The sequence below is a fragment of the Macaca fascicularis genome, chromosome 6 (genome assembly GCF_037993035.2).
Source record: "Macaca fascicularis isolate 582-1 chromosome 6, T2T-MFA8v1.1".
In the NCBI taxonomy this organism is placed as follows: Eukaryota; Metazoa; Chordata; class Mammalia; order Primates; family Cercopithecidae; genus Macaca; species Macaca fascicularis.
Window position 1 is genome coordinate 83,991,952 of NC_088380.1, and position 22,589 is coordinate 84,014,540.

The 22,589-nt window shown below is 41.9% G+C and overlaps 1 protein-coding gene across 1 annotated transcript in view; it reads left to right on the forward strand.

Moving 5' to 3' along the window:
• Positions 1-214: 214 nt before the first annotated feature.
• Positions 215-22,589, forward strand: part of THBS4 (thrombospondin 4) — a 46,614-nt gene continuing 24,239 nt past the window's right edge. The window contains exons 1-3 of the mRNA XM_005557265.4: positions 215-493; positions 4,946-5,149; positions 20,901-21,148. Coding sequence (XP_005557322.1) covers positions 406-493; positions 4,946-5,149; positions 20,901-21,148 — 540 coding nt within the window. The 5' untranslated portion in view covers positions 215-405. The remainder of the gene's footprint in view (positions 494-4,945; positions 5,150-20,900; positions 21,149-22,589) is intronic.

The following is a 22,589-nucleotide window of genomic DNA, read 5'->3' on the forward strand; positions in this document are numbered from 1 at the left end:
CGCGTCGGGGCCGTGTCTACACCCACCCCAGGACCTGGTCCGTCCAGGCTCCTTCCCATCCTCACACCCGCGCCCTTCTCCCTGCGGCCCCGGCTTGCGGCTCCAGCTGCCCAGCTCTTCCCGGGACAGGGGATCCCGCCAAGGGGGCCGCCCCCGCCCAGGCCCTCCCCCGCCCGGCCGCACCATAAAGCGCCGGGCCGCGGCCGCGGAGCGCAGCCGCCAGCAACCAAGCACCGCGCGGCCGGGACGCGAGCGCCTCCTCCGACGGCAGCCCGGACGCCGAGCACGGGTCACCTGCGCCGCCGGCCCGGGCCCCGACCGAGGTTCAACGCACGACCCGGGGACCCCCAGACAGGGCCAACGCCGCCTTCGCCCCAGGCCTCGCGGGGAGCAGGAAGAGCCAACATGCTGGCCCCGCGCGGAGCCGCCGTCCTCCTGCTGCACCTGGTCCTGCAGCCGTGGCTGGCGGCCGGCGCCCAGGCCACCCCCCAGGGTAAGTGGGCTCGGGTCGGTCCCGGGGGCTACAGGCACCGGGTGCCCCATCCGCGGAGCGAGTGGAGGAGGGACCTGCTCGGCCCTGTGCTCCTGGGGCCTTGCTCAGCCCCTCTCTGTTCCTCCCGGGCCCAAAAAAGCATATTGTGATTGGAGGTAGTGATTAGTCTAGAATTTTCTGAAATTCGATTATCCAATGATGGGAACAATTCCCTAAATAGGTGGGGGATGTAAAATTGATTCAAACTATGCAAAGACGCGGGGTTGCCTTCAAAACTTGCTACACGGCGCTAGACCTCTAACATGTTAGGCTCTGGTGTAGGGTGAACTCCGGGTCCTGCATCCTGTGCCTGTTCCCTCCAGGCAGCCTTGCTCCCTAAATTCTTCCATAGGCATAGCGATGTTCGCCCAGAGTCTGCTCTTGACATCCCTGAGAAAGATGCAGAATTACTCTACTTGCCCTGCCACCTGCATTTTCTGCTCTGACTTTGCTTGAACGCCAAAGAGAACGTTTCTTTCAGGAGTTGGCTTGATGTCTTAATTTCTGAGATAAATAGGAAGGGCTGAAAACCTGGTCTTTTTCAGTGAAATCATGTTCTTTGCAGCAAGATGAGTGCAGCTGGAGGCCATTTTCCTAAGTTAATTAAGGCAGGAACAGAAAACCAAATAGCATGTTCTCGCAAGTGAGAGCTAAACAGTGGGTACATATGGACATAAAGGTGGAAACAGTAGACACTGGGGACTCCAAAAGTGGGGGTGAGGGTTGGGAAAACTACCAATTGGGTACTACGTTCACTGGGTGATGTGTTCACTAGAAGCTCAAATCCCACCTTATGCAATACACCCACGTGACAAACTTGCACGTGTACCCCCTGAATCTATAATTTTTTAAAAAGTCTTTTTCTATGAAAAGGTAAAAATACAAATAATGTGAAAAGATACTTGGACAGTCCTCAAACCCCTTGGTTAAATGGGTGTGAGATAGCCATTGGGTAGAAAGCAGTTAAACAGTTTTTTTGTAAAGACCAAAAGAAAGACATAATTTAAGCAAAAAAGAAAAAAAAAAAATCTTAGGGCTCTAACTGGCCCTAACTGGTAGGGGTGAGTTTCATGTGTTTGAACTTGGTGCCTGGGTTGATTTATTACTATGGAAATAAAACTGGAAGAGACACACAACTTGAAGTAAAAGTTGTTTTTCCTCTTGAAGCCAGAGCAAAGAATGCCTATGAGGGTGTTCTCAACTCCCCTGCCTCCTGCTGCTGGAATCGCCCATTTAAACTGCATTTCGCCAAATAACTCATTTTCATTCCAGACCAGACAACCAGAATTGTGATTTCAGGGGCTAGAGTACTGCTAACTTTTAGTTTGTGCTGAAATATTTGAAATGCTGTAGTCTGTGCCTCATAGTTCTAGGAAGGTAGGAAAGGAAGCTTTTAAAGATGCTTCAAAAGTCTTATTGTGGTGATATTTGGCAAGTTTGAATGTATAGGTATAATTTTTTTTCATTATATGCATTCTTGACTTTTGAACATACAGCATCATGGTGTGCCTTAGGTGTGCTGTTTCTCAGACATACCTGACCATTTTATGGAGACTTGAACTCAGCCTATATAACCTAAATTATCTGGTTAATTTAGTTGCTGTAAATGATCTGATTAAGTCAACTTTCTGTTAGATTCTTTTATTGCATTATCTAGTCTGCAATCATCAGGCTTAACAGGATAATTTGCTTATCTCCTTCTTCCTCTGAGCTGCATTGCTAGTCTTAAATTAGTATATATTCAATTTACATACCATGGTTGCTGGGCTCATTGATAGCAGTAATTTCACCTCTAACACTAGAGGATTGTGCTTTGATCCTGGCACTTTTACTAAAACATAATAACATTAATAGAAAATGGTAGTGTCTCATTTCCTTTTCAAAACACTCTCTATGTTCATTACTAAGTAATCCCATCTCTGCCTCTTGAGAGAGATGCAAACGAATCAGACAAACCATAGATGGAAATACAGCAAGTTTAGCTTGAGTTACATCATGGACCTGATCATAGTCAAAGCAAAAATCAAGAGTACTAAGAATTTTGCTTTGAAGGTAGTTCCCATACTTTAAAAACATATCTCTTTTCTGAAGATGTTTTGTCCTGAATGGAACTTTAAAACATAATACCTTATTTCCCTTTGCCCTCATTAGTGGAAATGTAAAATTTCCAATACTCTTGAAGATTAAAAAATCCAATTTCCCTTTTGAAATGCAGTAGGCAACAGTGTTTGTGGTTTAGGGATATAGGCACTAAGAGGAACACAGTAAATGTTCTACTTTCCAACACGTCTCATATTAAATTCATTACTGTGTAAGGACCCCGGTACATGCGAAAAATACAATATAGATCCAGTTTGAAGACAAATTGTCTTTTAAAAAGGGTAGACATTCTTGAGTAATTAGGTTTTTGCCTGTTTGCTTTAGAACTTTTATTCATTCTTATTACAAAAGCAATACTTGCCCATTGTAGCAAAGATAAAAGTTAGAAAAGCAAAAAATAAAGAAGAAATTTAAAACTTATATTTATGCAACCCAGGGATAGCTTCTATTAACATTAACATGTTGTTGTCTTTCATTTCAAATCTTTTTCTACGTGAAAATATATTTCAAATGGAATTATGTTATACATACAGTTTTAGAATCCTTTTTTAATGTATCATGAACATCTTTCCACATCTGTAAGTATTCAGCTACACTTTAAAATTAGGTAGTATTCTGCTTTTTGGAAGAATCAAAATACATTTAGCCAGGGTTGTAATATAGAACCCTTAAGTTGTTTTTGGTGATGATATTGTAAATAATAATTTATTGAACAAGTGCGAGTGTCACAGGATGGTTTGGGATGATTTTAACCATCCCCTCAATCTCAGGCAAGCCCTTCTTTTTTTTTTTTTTTTTTTTTTTTTTTTTTTTTTGCTAAGAACAGTTAATATTTTCATAGCAAATTGCTATGCCAACAGAGCTCAGGTTTACCTCTCTTCCAATTAGATTTTCACCTAATTCTTTCCTAAATAGAAATTCTAGAATTACCACTAGTGTCTAATATTCTTATACCTAAATAATTTACCATGTTATTCATTATTTCCATAGGATAAATTCCCATAAGTAAAATTGCTAGATTAAAGAGCACATATGTTTTAGAGCCTTTATTACTGTTGTTTAAACTGTCTTCAAAATGTTTATACTAGTTTAAATGTTACACAGTGGTACAGAGACTGCCCATTTCCCTGAACTCTCACAGTTGAGTACTATTGTATTTACTAATTTTCCAATTCGATGGTGAAAACAATATCTTATTGTTTAAGTTAGCAACTCCTGCATCATTAGATAAATACATGAACATTTATTTATATACTTAATGGTCATTGTAATTCTTTTTATGTAAATTGCCTTTTCATATTCCTTGCCCATTTTTCTGTTAGGATGCTTATCATTTTATTGATTTGTAAGAACTCTTTATCAATTGTCAATATTACCCATTTAATAACTAGATTATTATATCAAAGAGACAGCTGTAGGTGCTGAAGTTTCTGCAGGCTATGTAATTGTTCAAGTGATATTTGCATATGCTAATAGATACACTAAGTAACTTCTACAGAGTATTACCCAAATTTGGCCTTTGCCTTTTAAATGACTCTAGGCATACTCTCTCACAGCTTTCATAAATATTACAAAGTTTGTGAGAGAAAGTACTGCTTGCTTGATCAAAAGCAACTTATACAAATACAGATGCAGATTCTGATTTTTGTAGACCAACTCTATAAGTCAAGATATAGTCAAGAAACAGACACCACATCATTTTGTTTCGTTTTGTTTCCACACTGGGATTTTTTTAAACAGAGAAATGCCGGAAAATTGTAAAGGCACAAAGGGAACACTTAGGTCTCACAAAGGTAGCAAATCATTTTCCGCCAGCACATCTACCACCATATCCATGTTTTCTGCTGCATTTCCTGTCATTTGTCACTGACCAGGAAAACACAATTGGCTCTGGTCCTGGAGGTGCCTAAGGGACTCTGTGACAGAAATTCACTGCTTGGGGACATCAGTAAAGCAATGGCTTGGATGCATTCACCAGTCCCCCTTGTACTTTAAGCCTTTAGTGCTTTTCCTGGTGGGCATTTTCAGAGCTACTTGTTCAGCCAAACCCAATTTTGTGTTTGCAAATTCAGTCCTCTCTTGAAGGCTATACCCAGTGATGAATATTGTGCTATATTTCTTCTGGCTCAGATGTCCAGCCACTGTAAAAGTAACAGGGAAGAACTGGTGAGTTTGGCAATATGGAAAAGGGATTACAAGATTAGTTTACATTACTTTGTAGCTTACTGTCAAATTGCCCCCCCAACCAAAAAAAACCCTGTTTTCCCCCAAATTGAATCTTTCACTTATACCCCTTTTCTCCCTTCTCCCCAGTCTTTGACCTTCTCCCATCTTCCAGTCAGAGGGTGAACCCAGGCGCTCTGCTGCCAGTCCTGACAGATCAAGCCCTGAATGATCTCTATGTGATTTCCACCTTCAAGCTGCAGACTAAAAGTTCAGCCACCATCTTCGGTCTTTACTCTTCAACTGACAACAGTAAATATTTTGAATTTACTGTGATGGGACGCTTAAACAAAGGTAAGCAAATTTGCTGAAATTATTTTCTTAAAAATCTCCTTTTTCTATTCCAGGATTAGGGGTATACTTTCTTTGAGATGGTTTTCTTGTACAATTATATTCTCACTCACTAGTCATCTCAATTTTCAATATTGAATTCTTCTTACTGTACATTTACCTATATGGGGGTGGTGGGTTCAGGGAGAAAGTGACATTGGGAGAAAAAAAGAAGAATTGCTGTGACCAAGATGGCTTTTGACATTGTCTCATCCTTATGTTATTCTGAATCCAGTTCTGGAGCAGACAGGACAAGGGACAATTCAGCCACTATCTTAGGCAGCTCAGGCTGCTATAACAAAATACCATAGACTATGTGGCTTAAACAATAGACATTTACGCCTCACAGTTCTAGAGCGTGATAAGTCTAAGATCATGGTGCCATCTTAGTCCATTTTGTGTTGCTATAAAAGACTACCTGAGACTGGGTAATTTATGAAGAAAAGAGATTTATTTAGTTCACAGTTCTGTAGGCTGGCAAGTTCAAGAGCATGGCCCTGGCTTCTGACAAGGACTTTCTTGTGTCACAACGGGGTGGAGAAGGTCAAAGAGGGAGCAGACACATGGGAAGAGGAGAAAACCTGAGGGGCATCCTAGCTTTATAACAACCTACTCTCTCAGGAACTAATCCATTCTCTTGAGAACTAATCCATTTTCACAAGAGCCGAAACTCACTATCTCGAGAACGGCACCAAGCCATTCATAAGAGATCCACCCCCATAATCCATACACCTCCCACAAGGCGCCACCTCCCAACACTGCCACACTGGGGACCAACTTTCAGCACAAGTTTTGATGGGGACAGACAGACCATATCCAAACCGTACCACCAGCAGATTTGGATCCTCGTAAGTGCCCAGTTCCGGGATTGTAGATGGCCATCTTTTTATTGTGTCCTCACATGATGCAGACAGACAGCAAGCTCTCTTGTGTCTCTTCTTATAAGGTCACTATTCCCATCATGAGGGCCACACCCTCAGGACCTCATCTAAACCTAATCATCTCCCAAAACCCTCACTTCCAAATACCATCACGCTGGAGAGTAGGAGTTCAATATATGAATTTGGTGGGGCAGGAGGAAGGGGCAGATACAAACATTCAGCCCATGACAGCCACCGCATACCATTCTTATGTTCCCTTTGAAGCCAGTGCTCAGTAGACCTAGCTCCTAGCTCCATAAGCACCTACCTGGCTGTGATGGAGAGAATAGACCTTAACCAGTAGAACAGGACGAATAGGGCTCTTTTCTCCCTGTGCATGCCAGACACAGGCCTGTCACTGGTTTGATTCCTCTGCTGTCATTTGTTTTATTGCCATAGTAAATTACTATAAGCACTGAGAAGTGAGTCCCAAAGAAAATGGTCACTATTTTTCATTGCCTTCTCCTCCACTCCTGCCCGGGGGACAACACCTGTTCCTGTTTATTAAGGAATGTGACAGATGTGTGTTCCTACTGCTTCATGCTTTTAATAAAATAGGAGAACTGGTTCTTCTGGCTGGATTTTATGTTTATTTCAGTTTGCTTTACAAAGTAGACACTTCCTAGTGCTTCAAACTCTCTCTTAGATTGTGCTTGTGATTGTACACTTAAATCTGTAGGCATTAGGAAATAAAAGAAGTTTCTAATTCTTAATTTTCATAGGACTCTAAAGTTAAAAGTGTAAAGGAATGGGATTTTAACCCCTTCTTTTCTGTCAAATTCCAACATGCTTCTTCCCTGCTTCCACTCTACTCCCAGGTCTGCTTTCTCTGTATGTGGCTCACAGCGTGTCAGGGGCCGTAAGGAGGTGTCAGATAATAAAGTGAGTCTGGGGACATAGCCAGCAGATGGGTCAACCATTCCTGTCCCCCTTTTCCCATCTTCAGCCCTAATGAGAGGAGATTCTGCCCATGTCTCTGCCTTGAATCAAACAGCCCCATTTTGCCTAGCATCTGTTGAAGGAACTGCTCACCTTCTGACAACCCAGCTACTCAGTTTGTGATCTGTAAAAATCACCGTTCTTCATCTGTGGATCAGCAACTTCTCCTAACCTGTCTATTTCAGAGGCATTGCAAAGATTTTTTTTTTTTTTTTTTTTTTGGTTCATCCAGCTTAATGGCCAGAAGTTCCTCTACAGTGTAAAAAACTGCTCCGAGCTTTTGCCCTCACTGCCTCTCACCCTCTATTTCTAAATTGGTCAGTATTTGTGAGCCCATTGTGGAAAGTCTGTGTTGCTGGGAAGCACAAGGAAGCAACTTCCCCTGAACTGATCCTTTCATTTTGCATAGACAAGAGTAGCACTAGATTTAATGGGCAGTAGGTAGAGGGTAAGGGAATCGTTACTATGTTTCCTCTGAAGAATCACCAGTAATGTGAGTCAGCTGTAAATACCAGCAGATCAAAAATTTTAGGGGCTGTAATCCCAGCACTTTGGGAGGTTGAGGCAGGCAGATCACCTGAGATTAGGAGTTCGAGAGCAGCATGGCCAACATGGAGAAACCCCATCTCTACTAAAAATACAAAAATTAGCCGGGCATGGTGGTACATGCCTATAGTCACAGCTACTCGGGAGGCTGAGGCAGGAGAATTGCTTGAACCCACGAGGCAGAGGTTGCAGTGAGCTGAGATCGTGCCGCTGCACTCCATACTTCAGCCTGGGCAACAGAGCGAGACTCTGTCTCAAAAGAAAAAAAAATTTTTAGAGGAAAACTTGAAAGGTTTGAGATGAAGAACTGAAAGATGAACATCTCCCTACCCTCCAACCTATTAGGAAAGATAAATTGTTCTTAGAAACTATGGGGACAGAAGGAGTCCTGGAAGAATCTAGAAATGAGAATTCTTATAAGGCAAAGAGGGATTTATGGTATTATTAGAGCTTGGAGAGTTGAAGTGACACAGAGAAGTTGTTTCACTGGAGCAGTCGGAAAAAGTACGAAGATTTGCCAGCGCTGGTGAATATAAAGTTCCAGGAAGGAGAAGTCCATTCTGACTGGAACAATAAAAAGAAGTCACTGGGTTCATCAGATCTAAGGAGAAGACAGAGCCTGTGGTTGAGACTCCCCACTGAAGTGTTCAGTGGTAGCCATGCTGGCTTGACATAATGCTCCGCACAACCCTCCATAAATTATCTTCCTGGACGTGGTAGGCTCCAGACAGCGTTCATCTGGCCAAGGTTCAGCTGATCTCCTCTTCTGCTGATTTGCGTGGTAAACAGGGAAACAGAAGAAATCCAAATGGATCTCTACTGACTTAAAACACCTGAGTAGGAAATAAAACACACCCTTTCCTCCATTAAAGTCCAGGACTAGGCGATGAAGGAGGGTGACTACACAGCATCAAAGAGCAGAATTTGGTCATCTGGGCCCCATATGACCTTCTGGAACAAATTAAAATGTAGCTAATGAAGACTGCAAAGAAAGAGTTTGCCACTGAGCTCTCTGCTGCTATTCTCACCCTCTCCAAGTCAGCCTACCCCAGACCACCTCATTACTGTTCACAGACATAATTTGGATCAAGATACACCTGACCTCTGAGACCTCTAGTGGCCCCCTTTCCAAACTGAATAATGTACCCATGTCTCAGTGAGGCATTCAGGGCTTCCACTGCATGGCCCCAAGCAGCCTGTCCAGTTTATCCCTCATTCCAACCTCCATGCAGCCTGAGCTTCAGCAAGATAGGCTATTGCCATTCTTTGGGGCCGTACATGCTGTCTCTCCTCCATCCTTTTGTTCCTGCTCTCTGCTCCCTCGGCACATGTCCTACATCACCTCTCGACACCCAAATCCTACACATTCAAGACTCATCTCCAGCTCCTTCTGATATTCTTTCTAATATGACTTTGTACCTCTTAAGGAAGACATTCATCTTAGCTCATCTTGTACTTGAATTACTTCTAGGTCTTCTCTCCATTTGGTTGGGAGCTCCCTTGAGACAGGGACTATGCAGCCCTTATCTTTGCATCTGCTGCAGCACTTAGCAAGGTGCCTTGTACATGGAAGTGGTTCATGGGCAGATTGAAAAGAATAAATGGAGGCTGAGAAGAATAGACTTGTTCGTGAAAAATGACATACACCATTGTGAAATTCTGGGATTCTACAATATCTGACACACAGTAGGTAATAAAAAAAAAATTATGTATTTATTTATTGAGACAAAGTCTTGCTCCATCACTCAGGCTGCAGTACAGTGGCCAGATCTCAGCTCACTGCAGCCTCTGCCTCCTAGGTTCAACTGATTCTCCTGCCTCAGCCTCCCGAGTAGCTGGAACTACGTGTGCGCACCACTACACCCGGCTAATTTTTCTATTCTTTTAGTAGAGATGGGGTTTTGCCATGTTAGCCAGGCTGGTCTCGAACTCCTGGCCTCAAGTGATCCTCCTGTCTCAGCCTCCTAAAGTGTGGGGCTTACAGGTCTGAGCCACCACACCATGCCAAAAGAGATATATATATATATTTTTTTTTAAATGAATAAATGTTGAAGGCCTTTTGGAATAGGATATAAGAGGATACAGGTAGTATTTCTGGTAGAAGTGATCTGCCAGGTTATTAGTAATACAGGCTTTAAATCTTGATAGAAATAAGCATCCTACAGAAACCACCTGGCTGGATAGAAGATATGGCTGATGTTCTTCTAGTATCTGGCATAAAGACAACTTTCCAGTTTGTATCCTGAGTTTGAGTCACAAACTGCATCACTATGAATACATCTCTGAATCTCTCTTAGCCCTGGTTGATTGCCTATAAATGGGGATAATAATAGCTACCTCTCAGGTTGATTGCAAGAACTGAATTATATAAGGTATAATAACTTTCTTTAGACTATGAGGTTCAATAAAATTTTCATATTCTTAAACAGTATTAGAAAGAGAGAGATGTCCACTATTTAGGCAACTGTTTTCTAATGATGATGGTTTGGTGAACTCCTGGCTTGCCTTGATGACAGTTTCACCTTTCAGAAGAAGAAAAGGAGAACTGCTTCTTTAGTCTTAGTATGATTGTCTCAGAACAACTTGGTGCTGTGAAGTGAAGGAAACCCAAAGTGTTTGCTGTAATGACCAGAGAGTGTCAGTCAAACTCCTTAGCCTAAGGAGAGGACATGCAAATAGTTCAGAGTAGTGGTTCTGAAGCTTGCAAGCTAAAGAGAAATATAGATTAAGAGAGATGGTAGAGCTTAAAAAATAAAATTTTAGACCCAATAATAAGTGGAAAAATTGAGGGGCCTCAAACATTAATAATAATATTTATGGAGTCTTTTTTTTTTTTTTTTTTTTTTGAGATGGAGTTTCGCTCTTGTTGCCCAGGCTGGAGTGCAATGGCACAATCTTGGCTCACTGCAACCTCCGCCTCCTGGGTTCCAGCAATTCTCCTGCCTCAGCCTCCCGAGTAGCTGGGATTACAGGCGTGCGCCACCAGGCCCAGCTAATTTTTGTATTTTTAGTAGACATAGGGTTTCTCCATGTTGGTCAGGCTGGTCTCAAACTCCTGACCTCAGGTGATCCGCCTGCTTCAACCTACCAAAGTGCTTGGATTATAGCCGTGAGCAACCACGCCCAGCCCTATGGAGTCTTTTTAATGTACCAGGACTGTGTTAAAAGCTCAAAGTCTATTTTCCCTTTTAACTTTCACAGTATTCCTATGAGATGCCCTTGAATTAGCTTAATTTTAAAGTGGTCATATGCAGAAGATGGAAAGAATTTTAAAATTTGACACAAAACTATAAAAATTAGGACAGAAAAGCTAAAACCTAATTGAGTCAAAGCTGGTGATTCACACGTAAGATAATAAAATGGGTGTTTTTAGCCATGTTCAGAATGAGATATGGAAGATATGGAAGAAATAAGCCCACCTCCTGGAATAGGTAATAGGAGATTAACAGGTGATTGAGGTAAGTCATAGATGGCTCTTCTGTTTCTGTCTTACCCATCAAGGGGAATGTTCCTCAAATTGTCAAGAATGGTTAAAAGAAAACAAAAATCCAAGCTAGGTGAGGAGATAACAGAAAAACACCCACTCTCTTTAGTGAGACTAACTATTCAGGTCCAGATGAATTACATATTGGGATAGTTAGTGAAGAAAGTGATAGTGGAGCCACTGTTAGTATCATTTAGAAATCGTAGCGAACAGAAAGGTCCTAAAAGACAGGACAGGCAAATGTTTCCATTTTTATAAAGAAGGGAAGGTGGATTCTGAAAACCACAGGCTACTGAAATTTAGGACAGAGCTCCAGAGGGTTATATGATTATTCATGTATTTTGGGATTGCCTAGAAAAGAAATCTGTGATTTTTTTTAAAGACAAAATGGATTTACTAAGAATAAATCATGCCAAACTTTTTTTTCAATAAAGTTTCAAAGCTGATAGATAAAAAACATGCTGTCAGCATAATGTATCTGACTTCAGAAAAGAATTGGATAAAGTTGCTTATTATACCTTTCTAAATAATATAAAAAAGAATAAGCTAGATTATAGTACTGCTAGGGGTTGATAAGTCACTGTATAGCAAATTATCTGGTGGTTTTTGACACGGCTCTGTCTTGGGTATTGAACTGTCCAACACGTCAGTGACTTGAGCAAAGACAGCATTTTATCGTGTTTGCAATTCAAAGCTAGAAAAGAGTTGAACATGTTGGATGCTATCATTCATATTTACAAATTCCTACCAGATAATACAATGGGCCAAAATCAATCAGATTAAATTCAACAAGAATAAATGTAAAGCTGTCAACTAGGAGTGAAAAGCAAGTTGCAGAAGTTCAGGATGTGAGACATCTATCCTAAGAGTTCTAATCAACAACAAATCCTAATCAGTGTTGAGGATAGTGCCTGACACATAATGGATACTCAAAAATGTTTGCCAAATGAATGAATGAACAGATACTGTGATGCAACTGTTTATAAAAAGCTCCCTACACTTTAGGTTTCATTAGTGCATACATATGGCCAGGTTAAGGAAGCTAATAGTCCCACTGTACTCTTAACTGTCCAGGCCACATCTAATACTGTGTCTAGTCCTGGACACATTTCACAGGGACACTGTCAAGTCAAAGATTATCTTGAAAAGAGTCACAAAAAGAGCACCTATCTGGGCCCCGTTTTGGGGTTTTGTTTTGTTTTGTTTACCACATTTAAGTAGAAAAGTTAAAGGAACTAGAGAAATGAAGGAGCCAGACAGAAGACATGAAAAATATGAAATTTGCCTTATAATATTTGAAAAAAGGGCTAGGTGCAGTGGCTCATGCCTGTAATCCCAGCACTTTGAGAGTCTGAGGCAGGAATATCACTAGAGCCCACACATTCAACACCAGTCTGGGTAAAAAATTAAAATATATATATATATATATTTTTTGAGACAGAGTCTCACCCGGTTGCCCAGGCTGGAGTGCAATGGCATGATCTCAGCTCACTGCAACCACCACCTCCCAGGTTCAAGCAATTGTCCTGCTTCAGCCTCCTGAGTAGCTGGAATTATAGGCACGCGCCACCACACCTGGCTAATTTTTTTTTTTTTGCGTGTGTCTTTAGTAGAGACAGGGTTTCGCCATGTTGGCCAGGCTGGTCTCAAACTCCTGACCACGTGATCCGCCTGCCTCAGCCTCCCAAAGTGCTGGGATTACAGGCATAAGCCACTGCGTCCGGCCAAAAATACATTTTTTAAAAAATTAGCCAGACTTGGTGGTACATGCCTGTAGCTCCAGCTATTCAGGAGGCTGTGGCAGGAGGATCACTTGAGCCCAGGAGTTTGAGGCTGCAGTGAGCCATGATCATGCCACTGCACTCCAGCCTGGGTAACAGGGCAAGATCTTGTTTCAAAAAAATAAAAATAATTAAAAATAATTTTAAAATAATATTTGAAAAATGTCATTTGGAATGAAGATCAGAGTAAACCTCTCTCTAGCTCTGAAGAGTAAAATTAGGATCCATTGGTAGAAGACAGAGGAAACATATTGGCTCTGTATTAGGAAAATCTTGGAGAGTGATCCAAAAGTGAAATGGGCTTCTCTGCAAAGTAATGAGTTCCTTGTTACTGGAAATGTGCTGGTAGAGGCTGCACTTTTATTGAAGGAATTTGTGAAGTGAGATATTAAGCTGGATGACTTATAATGGTAGTATTTTGTCATTCTACCAAGGCTAGAGAAGTTTCATAGGCGCTTAAGAAATTGCTTTGCATCTGTCTCCTGTAACATGACCTTGGGCTTCTGTGCACACTCACAGCTTTGTTGCCTACCAGATAGTTGCATACTATGATGAATCTCATACTTTTTCAAAACAGAAAGTCCTCAGCAGATGTTTAGCATAATTGCTGTGTTTTCTTTCACTAGATAGATGTGTGTGTGTGTGTGTGTGTGTGTGTGTGTGTGTGTATGTATACTCTGTATACATTACATTGTCCAAACTGCCATAAGAAAACTTTGAAACAGACTGCATTTATCACAGCTAGGAGTCACCCAGAGTACTTTCAGAAAAAGCAGTTTGCTGATTTACCTTTTCTATGTATTTCCAAAGCACTAAAGTTACAAAGACCTCGTGTATAGGGCATGAAGATAAATAAGCAAAGGCAAACAAGCATATCCATCACAAGAGACATTAATGTCAAGGAGGCAATTTTTAAATGTACAATTATTTTAAAAGAAGAGGAAAGGTTGACAATGATTGCTTCCATCATATGTTTAAAAGTGCCAAAGAGCAAAGCCATTTGCCAAATAAAGCAAAGAGTGCCGGACTACCTTTGTGAGTTTGCTGCCTGCAGGCCAGGCCACTCTGGACTCCTTTGCCCAAGCAGAAAAAATATTATCATTTCCAGTTCTTTAAAGCTGGCACCCTGCTTCATAACTTTGACATTCAACATATTATAATATTTTTGACTACCAGGTCCACTTTTCAGAAAGCACCTTTTGAAAATTCTTTCTGAAGATGGCAATATTTCAAATCTTCATTGCCTGGGCTTGCTTTTTTTTTTGAGACGGAGTCTCGCTCTGTCGCCCAGGCTGGAGTGCAGTGACCGGATCTCGGCTCACTGCAAGCTCCGCCTCCCGAGTTTACGCCATTCTCCTGCCTCAGCCTCCCGAGTAGCTGGGACTACAGGCGCCCGCCACCTCACCCGGCTAGTTTTTTTGTACTTTTTAGTAGAGACGGGGTTTCACCGTGTTCGCCAGGATGGTCTCGATCTCCTGACCTCGTGATCCGCCCGTCTCGGCCTCCCAAAGTGCTGGGATTACAGGCTTGAGCCACCGCGCCCGGCCTGGGCTTGCTTTTTAATCTGCTGCCAGTCACTGAAATCGTATTTAATCAGACTGGGCTATGTGGTTCCTGTGTCCGGCTGGTCCCAAGCATGGAAGTGTAGCTTTTGGACAGTGCCATAAAATCGGGCCCCAAATTGTCAATTACACAAAGATGCCAAGTTTAGAGGGAAAGGATTTATATAACCAACAAAGTGTTCCACATTTAAAAAAAGACATAATTGTGAGTAATAAAAGTCAGAGTGGACACACTCTATTTTATCTATTTTTTTCACTTCATAGGTAGTTGTAGTGGTGCCCTCAGATACTATGGGATGTGGGAAAATCAGCAAGATATAGACTTGGCAGCAGGGAGGGACTTACGGTGGTGGGAAGATGAGGGCCAGTCCTGGGATAAGGAGTTGAAACGTTATTTAGAATCCGCTAGGGAGTTATTGAAGGATTTCATTTGCTTCCTTGCTTGCTTTGAGGAGGCAATAACTTGATCAGAACAGTCCTCTAAGAAGTTCAATCTCTCAGTCCAAAAAGTCCATGCAGAAAGAGCCCTAAAGTAGGAAGGGGAGTCAGGAATCTAACAGAGAAGCCCAGAGGTGGAGCAGAGGCAGAGACGTCGTTTGAGATTTGAGCACCCACTGACTGACAGCCTTCAATTCCAATCCAATCTGCACTGCATTCTCGGTACTAACCCTGCAAGATAACCAGCTGCAATCGCCAAGAAAGCCTGTGCAGCTGGTGGTAAGTGAAAACTGAGGATGCGAACTGAATGTGCTACAGCTGAAGAAACAGTTGTACCTGGAAACACTCAATGGGTTCACCTTGCCTGCTGCCTACACAGAACCCATTTATCAAGACAGGGGAATTGCAATGGAGAAAGGGTAATTCACGGAGAGCTGGTTGTGTGGGAGACTGGAGTTTATTACTCAAATCAGTCTCCCCAAGCATTCGGGGATCAGTTTTTAAAGATAATTTTGCAGGTAGGGGCTTGGGAAGTGGGGAGTGCTGATTGGTCAGGTTGGAAATGGAATCATAGGGGGTCGAAGTTAGGTTTTCTTAATGTCTTCTGTTCCTGGGTGTGATGGCAGAAATGATTGGGCCAGATTACTGGGTTGGGTGGTGTCAGCTGATCCGTCGAGTGCATGGTCTGCAAAATATCTCAAGCACTGATGTTAGGCTTTACAATAGTGATGTTACCCTAGGAGCAATTTGGGGAGGTTCAGACTCTTGGAGCCAGAGGCTGCATGACCCCTAAACTGTCATTTCTAATCCTGTAGCTAATTTATTAGTCCTTCAAAGGCAGACTGGTCTCCAGGCAAGAAGGGAGTCTTCGGGAAAGGGCTGTTACCAATTTTGCTTCAGAGTCAAACCATCTACTGAATTCTTTCCCAAAGTTAGTTCGGCCTCTGCCCAGGAATGAACAAGGAAAGCTTAAGTGTTAGAAGCTAGATAGAGTCAGTTAGGTCTGATTTCTTTCACTGCCATAATTTCCTGAGTTATAATTTGGCAAAGGCCGTTTCATACCCAGTGACTGTTTTCCTGAATGCTCTCCAGGGTGGTGGCCAGGCAGAGGTGTGGTCAAGCTGGGAGGTGGAATGGTTCCAGCCTCAGGGGCCTGGCTGCTTCTTCCTTCCCAGAGGGACGAAACGGTCATCCTCCTCCCTCTGTAGTGTTTTCCCCTGCGTTTTGCTCCTTCTACTATGTGTGGATGTGTTGGGATAAGATAGGGTGAGATGAGCACCGGGAAAGGGGGCTGGCAAGAGGAAGGGAACCCTGTCCGTTCTCTTCCCCTTCCCGATGATGCTGCCTCTGGAGAAGGTGAAGAAAACTTGCATCCAACAGGCTGCAGGCTCCTGGGGCGAGAACTTTCTGCTTTTCCCGGACTCTGTATGACTGATGTGAAAACATTGAGCTTCCTGAGGCTGCTTGCCCTCTGGGTAGTCTAACTGCTCTGATGATAAAATAAGTGTAGAGGCACTGAAGTAAAGAATTTGCAATAAAAAAGAAAATGAAAAATGGAAGCCATAAGAGAAATGAGTATTGGATCAATTGTGAAGAATGGGAAATGTCAAGGCACTTGATAATTTTTCTGCTAACAGACATTGTGAAGATGGAAGTTTCCATGGTTTTCTTTGCCTGTGTTTTCTTTTGCTATTGTCATGAGATCTAGGGGCATGAGGGATTTGTCATTTGAGTGTTACATTGCAACAAAAAGCAAGGCAGAAGTACAGAAACCACTTCAATGAGAGTATGAACACAATAGGAGGTTTTGCTACCTTGAATTAGATGTTGAATTGCTACTCTCTGAACTTTATTTTCTATATACAAAGCTTTAAATGCAATCATTTAATTTTTCGTTGAAAGTTTATATTAGCAACATTTAGTGTGCACCTGCTATATATAAAGTATCCCACTAGGTACTATTCATCAAATTAAACCCAGCTATTTAGTTATGAAAATAAACCATGGCCCACATGCCCTGTGAAGCCCTGTTAAAAGCAAGCAACATGCCCAAGAAAATATATTTCCTTTGGATTTCACAGAAATCTTAGTTTGGGGAAGAAAAATCAAGAGTTTTTGTTATAAGCCAGTATGTGCATCCTCTGAAACAGTTAATGTAGAGAACAGAGGTAGTGGCCATAACTGAAATAAGGAGATAGTGAGTGAGTGTGTGTGTGACCTAATTCAAGTTTGGTGGTCCAAGTGGTATTTTTCCTGGCCTGTAAAAATTCCAGGTATTTGCAAAACTGTTCTAAATAGTAATGTAATAGAAGTTTTTATAAAATTGAGTTAGTGCATATGTTTGGACTCTGTTTCTCCCTCTTTTGGTTACTATATATGGTTCTAATTTCCAGCTGTGCAGTTACTATTGTAAATTCTCAACATTTAAAAAAATTTTCAGATTTAAATTATTTGTATTGATATGTAATTTTTACATATTTAAGGGGTACATGTGAATTCTCAACAATTAATATTAAATAAAAGGAGAAGATTCTGTTCTATCCCAGATTAGAAATACCTTAGAATTTCTATTTGGGTCTATTTTCCTCCATTCCATTATTTTCTTCCTCTTCATACCACATTTATATACATCTTACCATTTATTTATATTTATTTAATACTTTGCTTCAGGAAAGTTAGTATTGTTCTGGAATCAGAAAGCCCTTCTAGCTAGTCTGTCTTGCCAGGTCTTTCTGATTCTTCTACCTCAGGAAGCAAGTGGTGGTGACCACGTCGACATAAGAGATTTCCCGTCTGACTCCTCCCACCATCTCTGTAGGTCACAGAACCTCACGTCAACTGGCTCTCTTCAGACTGTGGTCAACTGGAAAATCCAGTCAGAGTTCAGAAGGGTGGGAAAATGAACCTAGAAAGCCTAATGTGGAGAAAGCCTTAAAATATATCCTTCATGTTCCACAGTAGTGATTCTTTTCTTTGGCGACACTGCAATGTAAATAGGTATTCTTGGCTAGTTCATCTGCCGGCAGCACCATCTTGGCATTTACACTCTACAGAAAAGGTACCTGAGGAGAAAGATGGTCCAAGTTACTTGCCACAAATCACACAGATTAACAGCAACACAGTCTGGGTGTATATGTCTAATATATTTCTTTATTATTTTTATATACAAGTAATGGTTGTTTCTTGTAGAAAAGTTAAAACAATGAAGATGAGCAGGAAGAAAAAAAATACCATCCAGGCACCCAGAAAATAACCATATTAATGTAGACATATCTTCTTCTAATCTTCTAGGTATGTATGTATACATATATGTATATATATACACATGCACACTTTTTTCTAAATTAACCCATATTGACCTATAACCTCCTTTTTTTTTTTAACTTAACAAAATACTGGGAATGTCTTTTTGTGTTTTTAATTCAGCTATTCCGTAGTATTCCATTTTATGATTATAGTGTAATTTAAGTAGCCAGCCCTCTCCTTTTGGACATACATGTTGTGCCAAGTGTTGATTACAATAAGTATTTCTGAAATGAACATTCTCATCCATACATCTTGGTGCTGCTTTTTTTTTTTTTTTTTTCCTATAACCCAGGACAGTGCTGAAGTGCTTCTTTTTTGTTCTTTAATTTCCTCAGTTTTAGTTCCTAGAAGTGGCAATGCTGGGCTGTTGGGTTTATACATGTTTGAGGTTCTGATGCACATGACTAAATTACCCTCCAGAAAAGTTCTACTTTAAGTTCTACTTAAGGCTTTCCCACCCTGGGACAGCTAAAGACTGGCCAGAGATTTGCAACTGCAATGATGTGTTTACCACCTCCCTTATCAGCAATATTTGCAATTAGCCTCCAACCTTGTTCCCGGGATTGTTTCCAGTGAAAATTAGCCATGCCCGGCTAATTTCTGTATTTTTAGTAGAGACAGGGTTTCACCATATTAGTCAAGCTGATCTTGAACTCCTGACTTTGTGATCTGCCCACCTTGGCCTCCCAGAGTGCTGGTTTGGGAATGGTACCTGTGGGTGCACCTGGAGGCATGTTTAGACACCAGCTGAAATCACTTTGGTCTTTCTAGCAAACCTTAACTAATGGGCTCCACTCACAAAGGGTCAACTTCCAAGATTTTAGCTAAGGGCCTCCTATGTTCAGGACAATAATGGAGTTAAAAAAACAAGGCTGCAAGGCTGCCTGGGAGGCGGAGCTTGCAGTGAGCTGAGATCCGGCCACTGCACTCCAGCCTGGGCGACAGAGCGAGACTCCGTCAAAACTAGAAGATATGTGGGCTTAAGCAGATATGTGAATAGCTACCCACATAGGGAAAAAAACCGAAATGAAACAAAAACAAAAACAGAAAATAAGGTGGGAGTCCTTTTACAACCATGGATACGTTTTCTTTTCTTTTTCTTTTTTTTTTTTTTTTTTTTTTTTTTTTTGAGACGGGGTCACTCTGTTGCCCAGGCTAGAGTGCAGTGGTTCGATCAGGACTCACTGCATCCTCAATCCCCCAGGCTCAAGCAGTCCTCCACCTCAGTGTCCCAAGTAGCTGGGACTACAAGTACGTGCCACCACACCTGGCCATTTTTTTTTTTTTTTTTTTGAAATGGAGTCTTCATCTGTCACCCAGGCTGGAGTGCAGTGGTGTGATCTTGGCTGATTGCAACCTCCACCTCCCAGGTTCAAGCGATTCTCCTGCCTCAGCCTTCCGAGTAGCTGGGACTACAGGCAAACACCACTAGGCCTGGCTAATTTTTGTATTTTTAGTAGAGACGGGGGTTCACCATATTGGTCAGGCTGGTCTTGAACTCCTGACCTCATGATCTGCCCACCTCAGCCTCCTAAAGTGCTGGGATTACAGGCGTGAGCTACCAGGCCCAGCCTGGCCAATTTTCTTAAATTTATTTTTTGTAGAGATGAGGTCTCACTATGTTGCCTAGGTTGATTTCAAACTCCTGACCTCAAGTGATTCTCCCACCTGGGCCTCCCAAAGTGCTCGGATTACAGGCATGAGCCTCTGTGCCCAGCCAATACCTTTTATTTTCTGAGCATTGTTAAATTCAGGGATGGGTTGCTGAGGGACAATATGACAGATTACACGCGATTTGATGTGTGCTGACTAAGGCCTGTGCATGCCTGCATTTTTTAGTCACGGAATGAACCATACTCAAGTTCAGATTCTAGTCCTGCCGCTTCCTATGTCCTTGACCAAGTGCCTTCACTTATCTGAGACTCACTTTCCTCATCCATAATTATTCCAATTGCATTTGGTTGCAGTGAGTAGAAGTTAAGTATTTAGGCTGGGTGCAGTGGCTCACACCTGTAATCCCAGCACTTTGGGAGGCCAAGGCAGGTGGATCGCTTGAGCTCAGGATTTCGAGACCAGCCTGGGCAACACGGCAAAACCCTGACTCTACAAAAAATATATAAATTAGCTGGTTGTGGTGGCTCACACCTGTGGTCCCAACTACTTAGGAGGCTAAGATAGAAGGATTACTTGAGCACGGGAGGCAGAGGTTGCAGTGAGCTGAGATAGTACCATTGCACTGCAGCCGGGGGGTCAGAGCGAGATCTTGTCTTTAAAAAAAAAAAATGGGGGAGGAGGGAGAAATCAAGTATTTAAAGCACTTAAGGACAGCCCCCAGCCCCATGGTAGTGCTTAGCAAGTGTTTGGTGAATGAATGGATTCATGCTCTAGGCTTACTTAGAGTTTAGTTTGCTTTCAGATGGGGTTCTGCTTGCTCACTGTACTTACCACTATATGAGAATTGTATTGTTTATTTTCAAATTTGCCACATATTATCTGTTTCTCCATCAGCGCAAAACATTCTCAGGAGGAGAGTTGGTTCCCAGTGCCTGAACCAGTGCCTAGCACACAGAAGATGGTGAATTAATATTTGAGGTTATTTCTCACTCACATTCTGTCCAGCAACCCAGTCGTGTTACCAGGAGGCTGTTCAGCACGGGACACTTACCACACCATTCGTTGACCCTCCACTTCCCCCTCTTCCACTTATCACACCATTCGTTGACCTGTGCTTGCTTCCAGCCATCCTCCGTTACCTGAAGAACGACGGGAAGGTCCATTTGGTGGTTTTCAACAACCTGCAGCTGGCAGACGGAAGGCGGCACAGGCTCCTCCTGAGGCTGAGCAATTTGCAGCGAGGGGCTGGCTCCCTAGAGCTCTACCTGGACTGCATCCAGGTGGATTCCATTCACAATCTCCCCAGGGCCTTTGCCGGCCTCTCCCAGAATCCTGAGACCATTGAATTGAGGACTTTCCAGAGGAAGCCACAGGTAGGAACGCACAAACCATTCTCTGAAGTGGAAAAATGAGCTGCCGGTGCCTAGGGAGTGCAGAGGAGTGTGCTGAGAAATTCCTGCTGCAGGTCAGTGGGTCTAATGTCGGTTGCACATCAGAATCGCTTGGGGAGCTTGAAAAGCAAGTGCTAGGGGGCTGTCCCTAAGACAAACCGAATCTGAATCTGTCGGGTGGGGCCTAGGCATCAGCACATTTTTAAAACACCAATTCTAATGTGATGCCAAAATTGAGAGCTTGTGCTTTCAATGGTAAGTAGAGACTATGGATACAATTGTAAAGTTGGAAAGGAAGGGCAAAAATAAAAATAACTACCTCAGAGTGATGACGTTATCTATTTTCAGTTTTCTTTAATAAAAATAAAAAAGAATGATTGGAAACTGCCAAGCTGTCGGAACAGCATTTTCGCAGGTCTTGTCAGAACATCCACTAACAAAAGGGAGCTTATAGCTTAGCTCCATTTGGTCTTAAGACATCACCTCTGTCTTCTGTTTTAATCCATGTTGATGGTATTTTTCTTATTCTATCATTGCACCTGCTGTAGAAATTGCCACATACATTTCTTTTAGAATTGGGTGCTAGTCAGTGCTTTGTTTTCTATAAAGAACTAGTATTCTTTGTCCTTTCCAATAATGCATAACTGGTTTAAAGTTCCTGAATTTCATCTGTTATATAAGCCTATGTCAAATCAGTAACTATGTTCATCTGCTATGGCCCATATTATTTTTGTCTGCTACCTCTCAATCCTCACTTTCCATTCCCTTTGTTAATTCATTATATTAATATATGCTTTGGTTACAAGCTACTCTGAGCCCTTTGTACAGAGAAGCAGGGTGTAAGCAATAATTTCCATTGCATGTAGGAATGCTGTACAGTTTTAGATAGCAATATAAAAACTATGAATCTGATCCTAGAAGTTTTGCGCTTGAACAACAGGAAGCATTTTTAATCGGAAATTCCAAGAAAGCTAAAATCCAAGGTTTGGGGTTTTTTTTGTTTTTCAGTCATATACATAGAGAGATTTTTTAATGTAGATTTACATATGGAAAAAAATTAATAGAAAGATGTGCTCAACTTTATTTCTGAATCCCCAAAGTAGCACACATAATCAGAATGACAGTCAGAAATTGTGTCACTGCTCATTTCAGAAATTAGTGTTCACCACCAAATAAGTCAATTTCTAAAAGTCAGGACTCAGCCTTGACAAAGTCATCAGAAACTGTACTTACTGGAATTTTCTCAGAAGCTCTACCTCGTTAGACCATCGGTAGTGATCACAGTGGCTCAGTCTCATAGTCACCTACTCATTCATTCAGTCAGTCAACAAATAGGCACATTCTAGGCATTAGTGCTACTGTGGCGGGCAAAGCCAGTCATTGTCCTGACTGCAGAGATTGTAGTCTGATGTCCAATACAGTA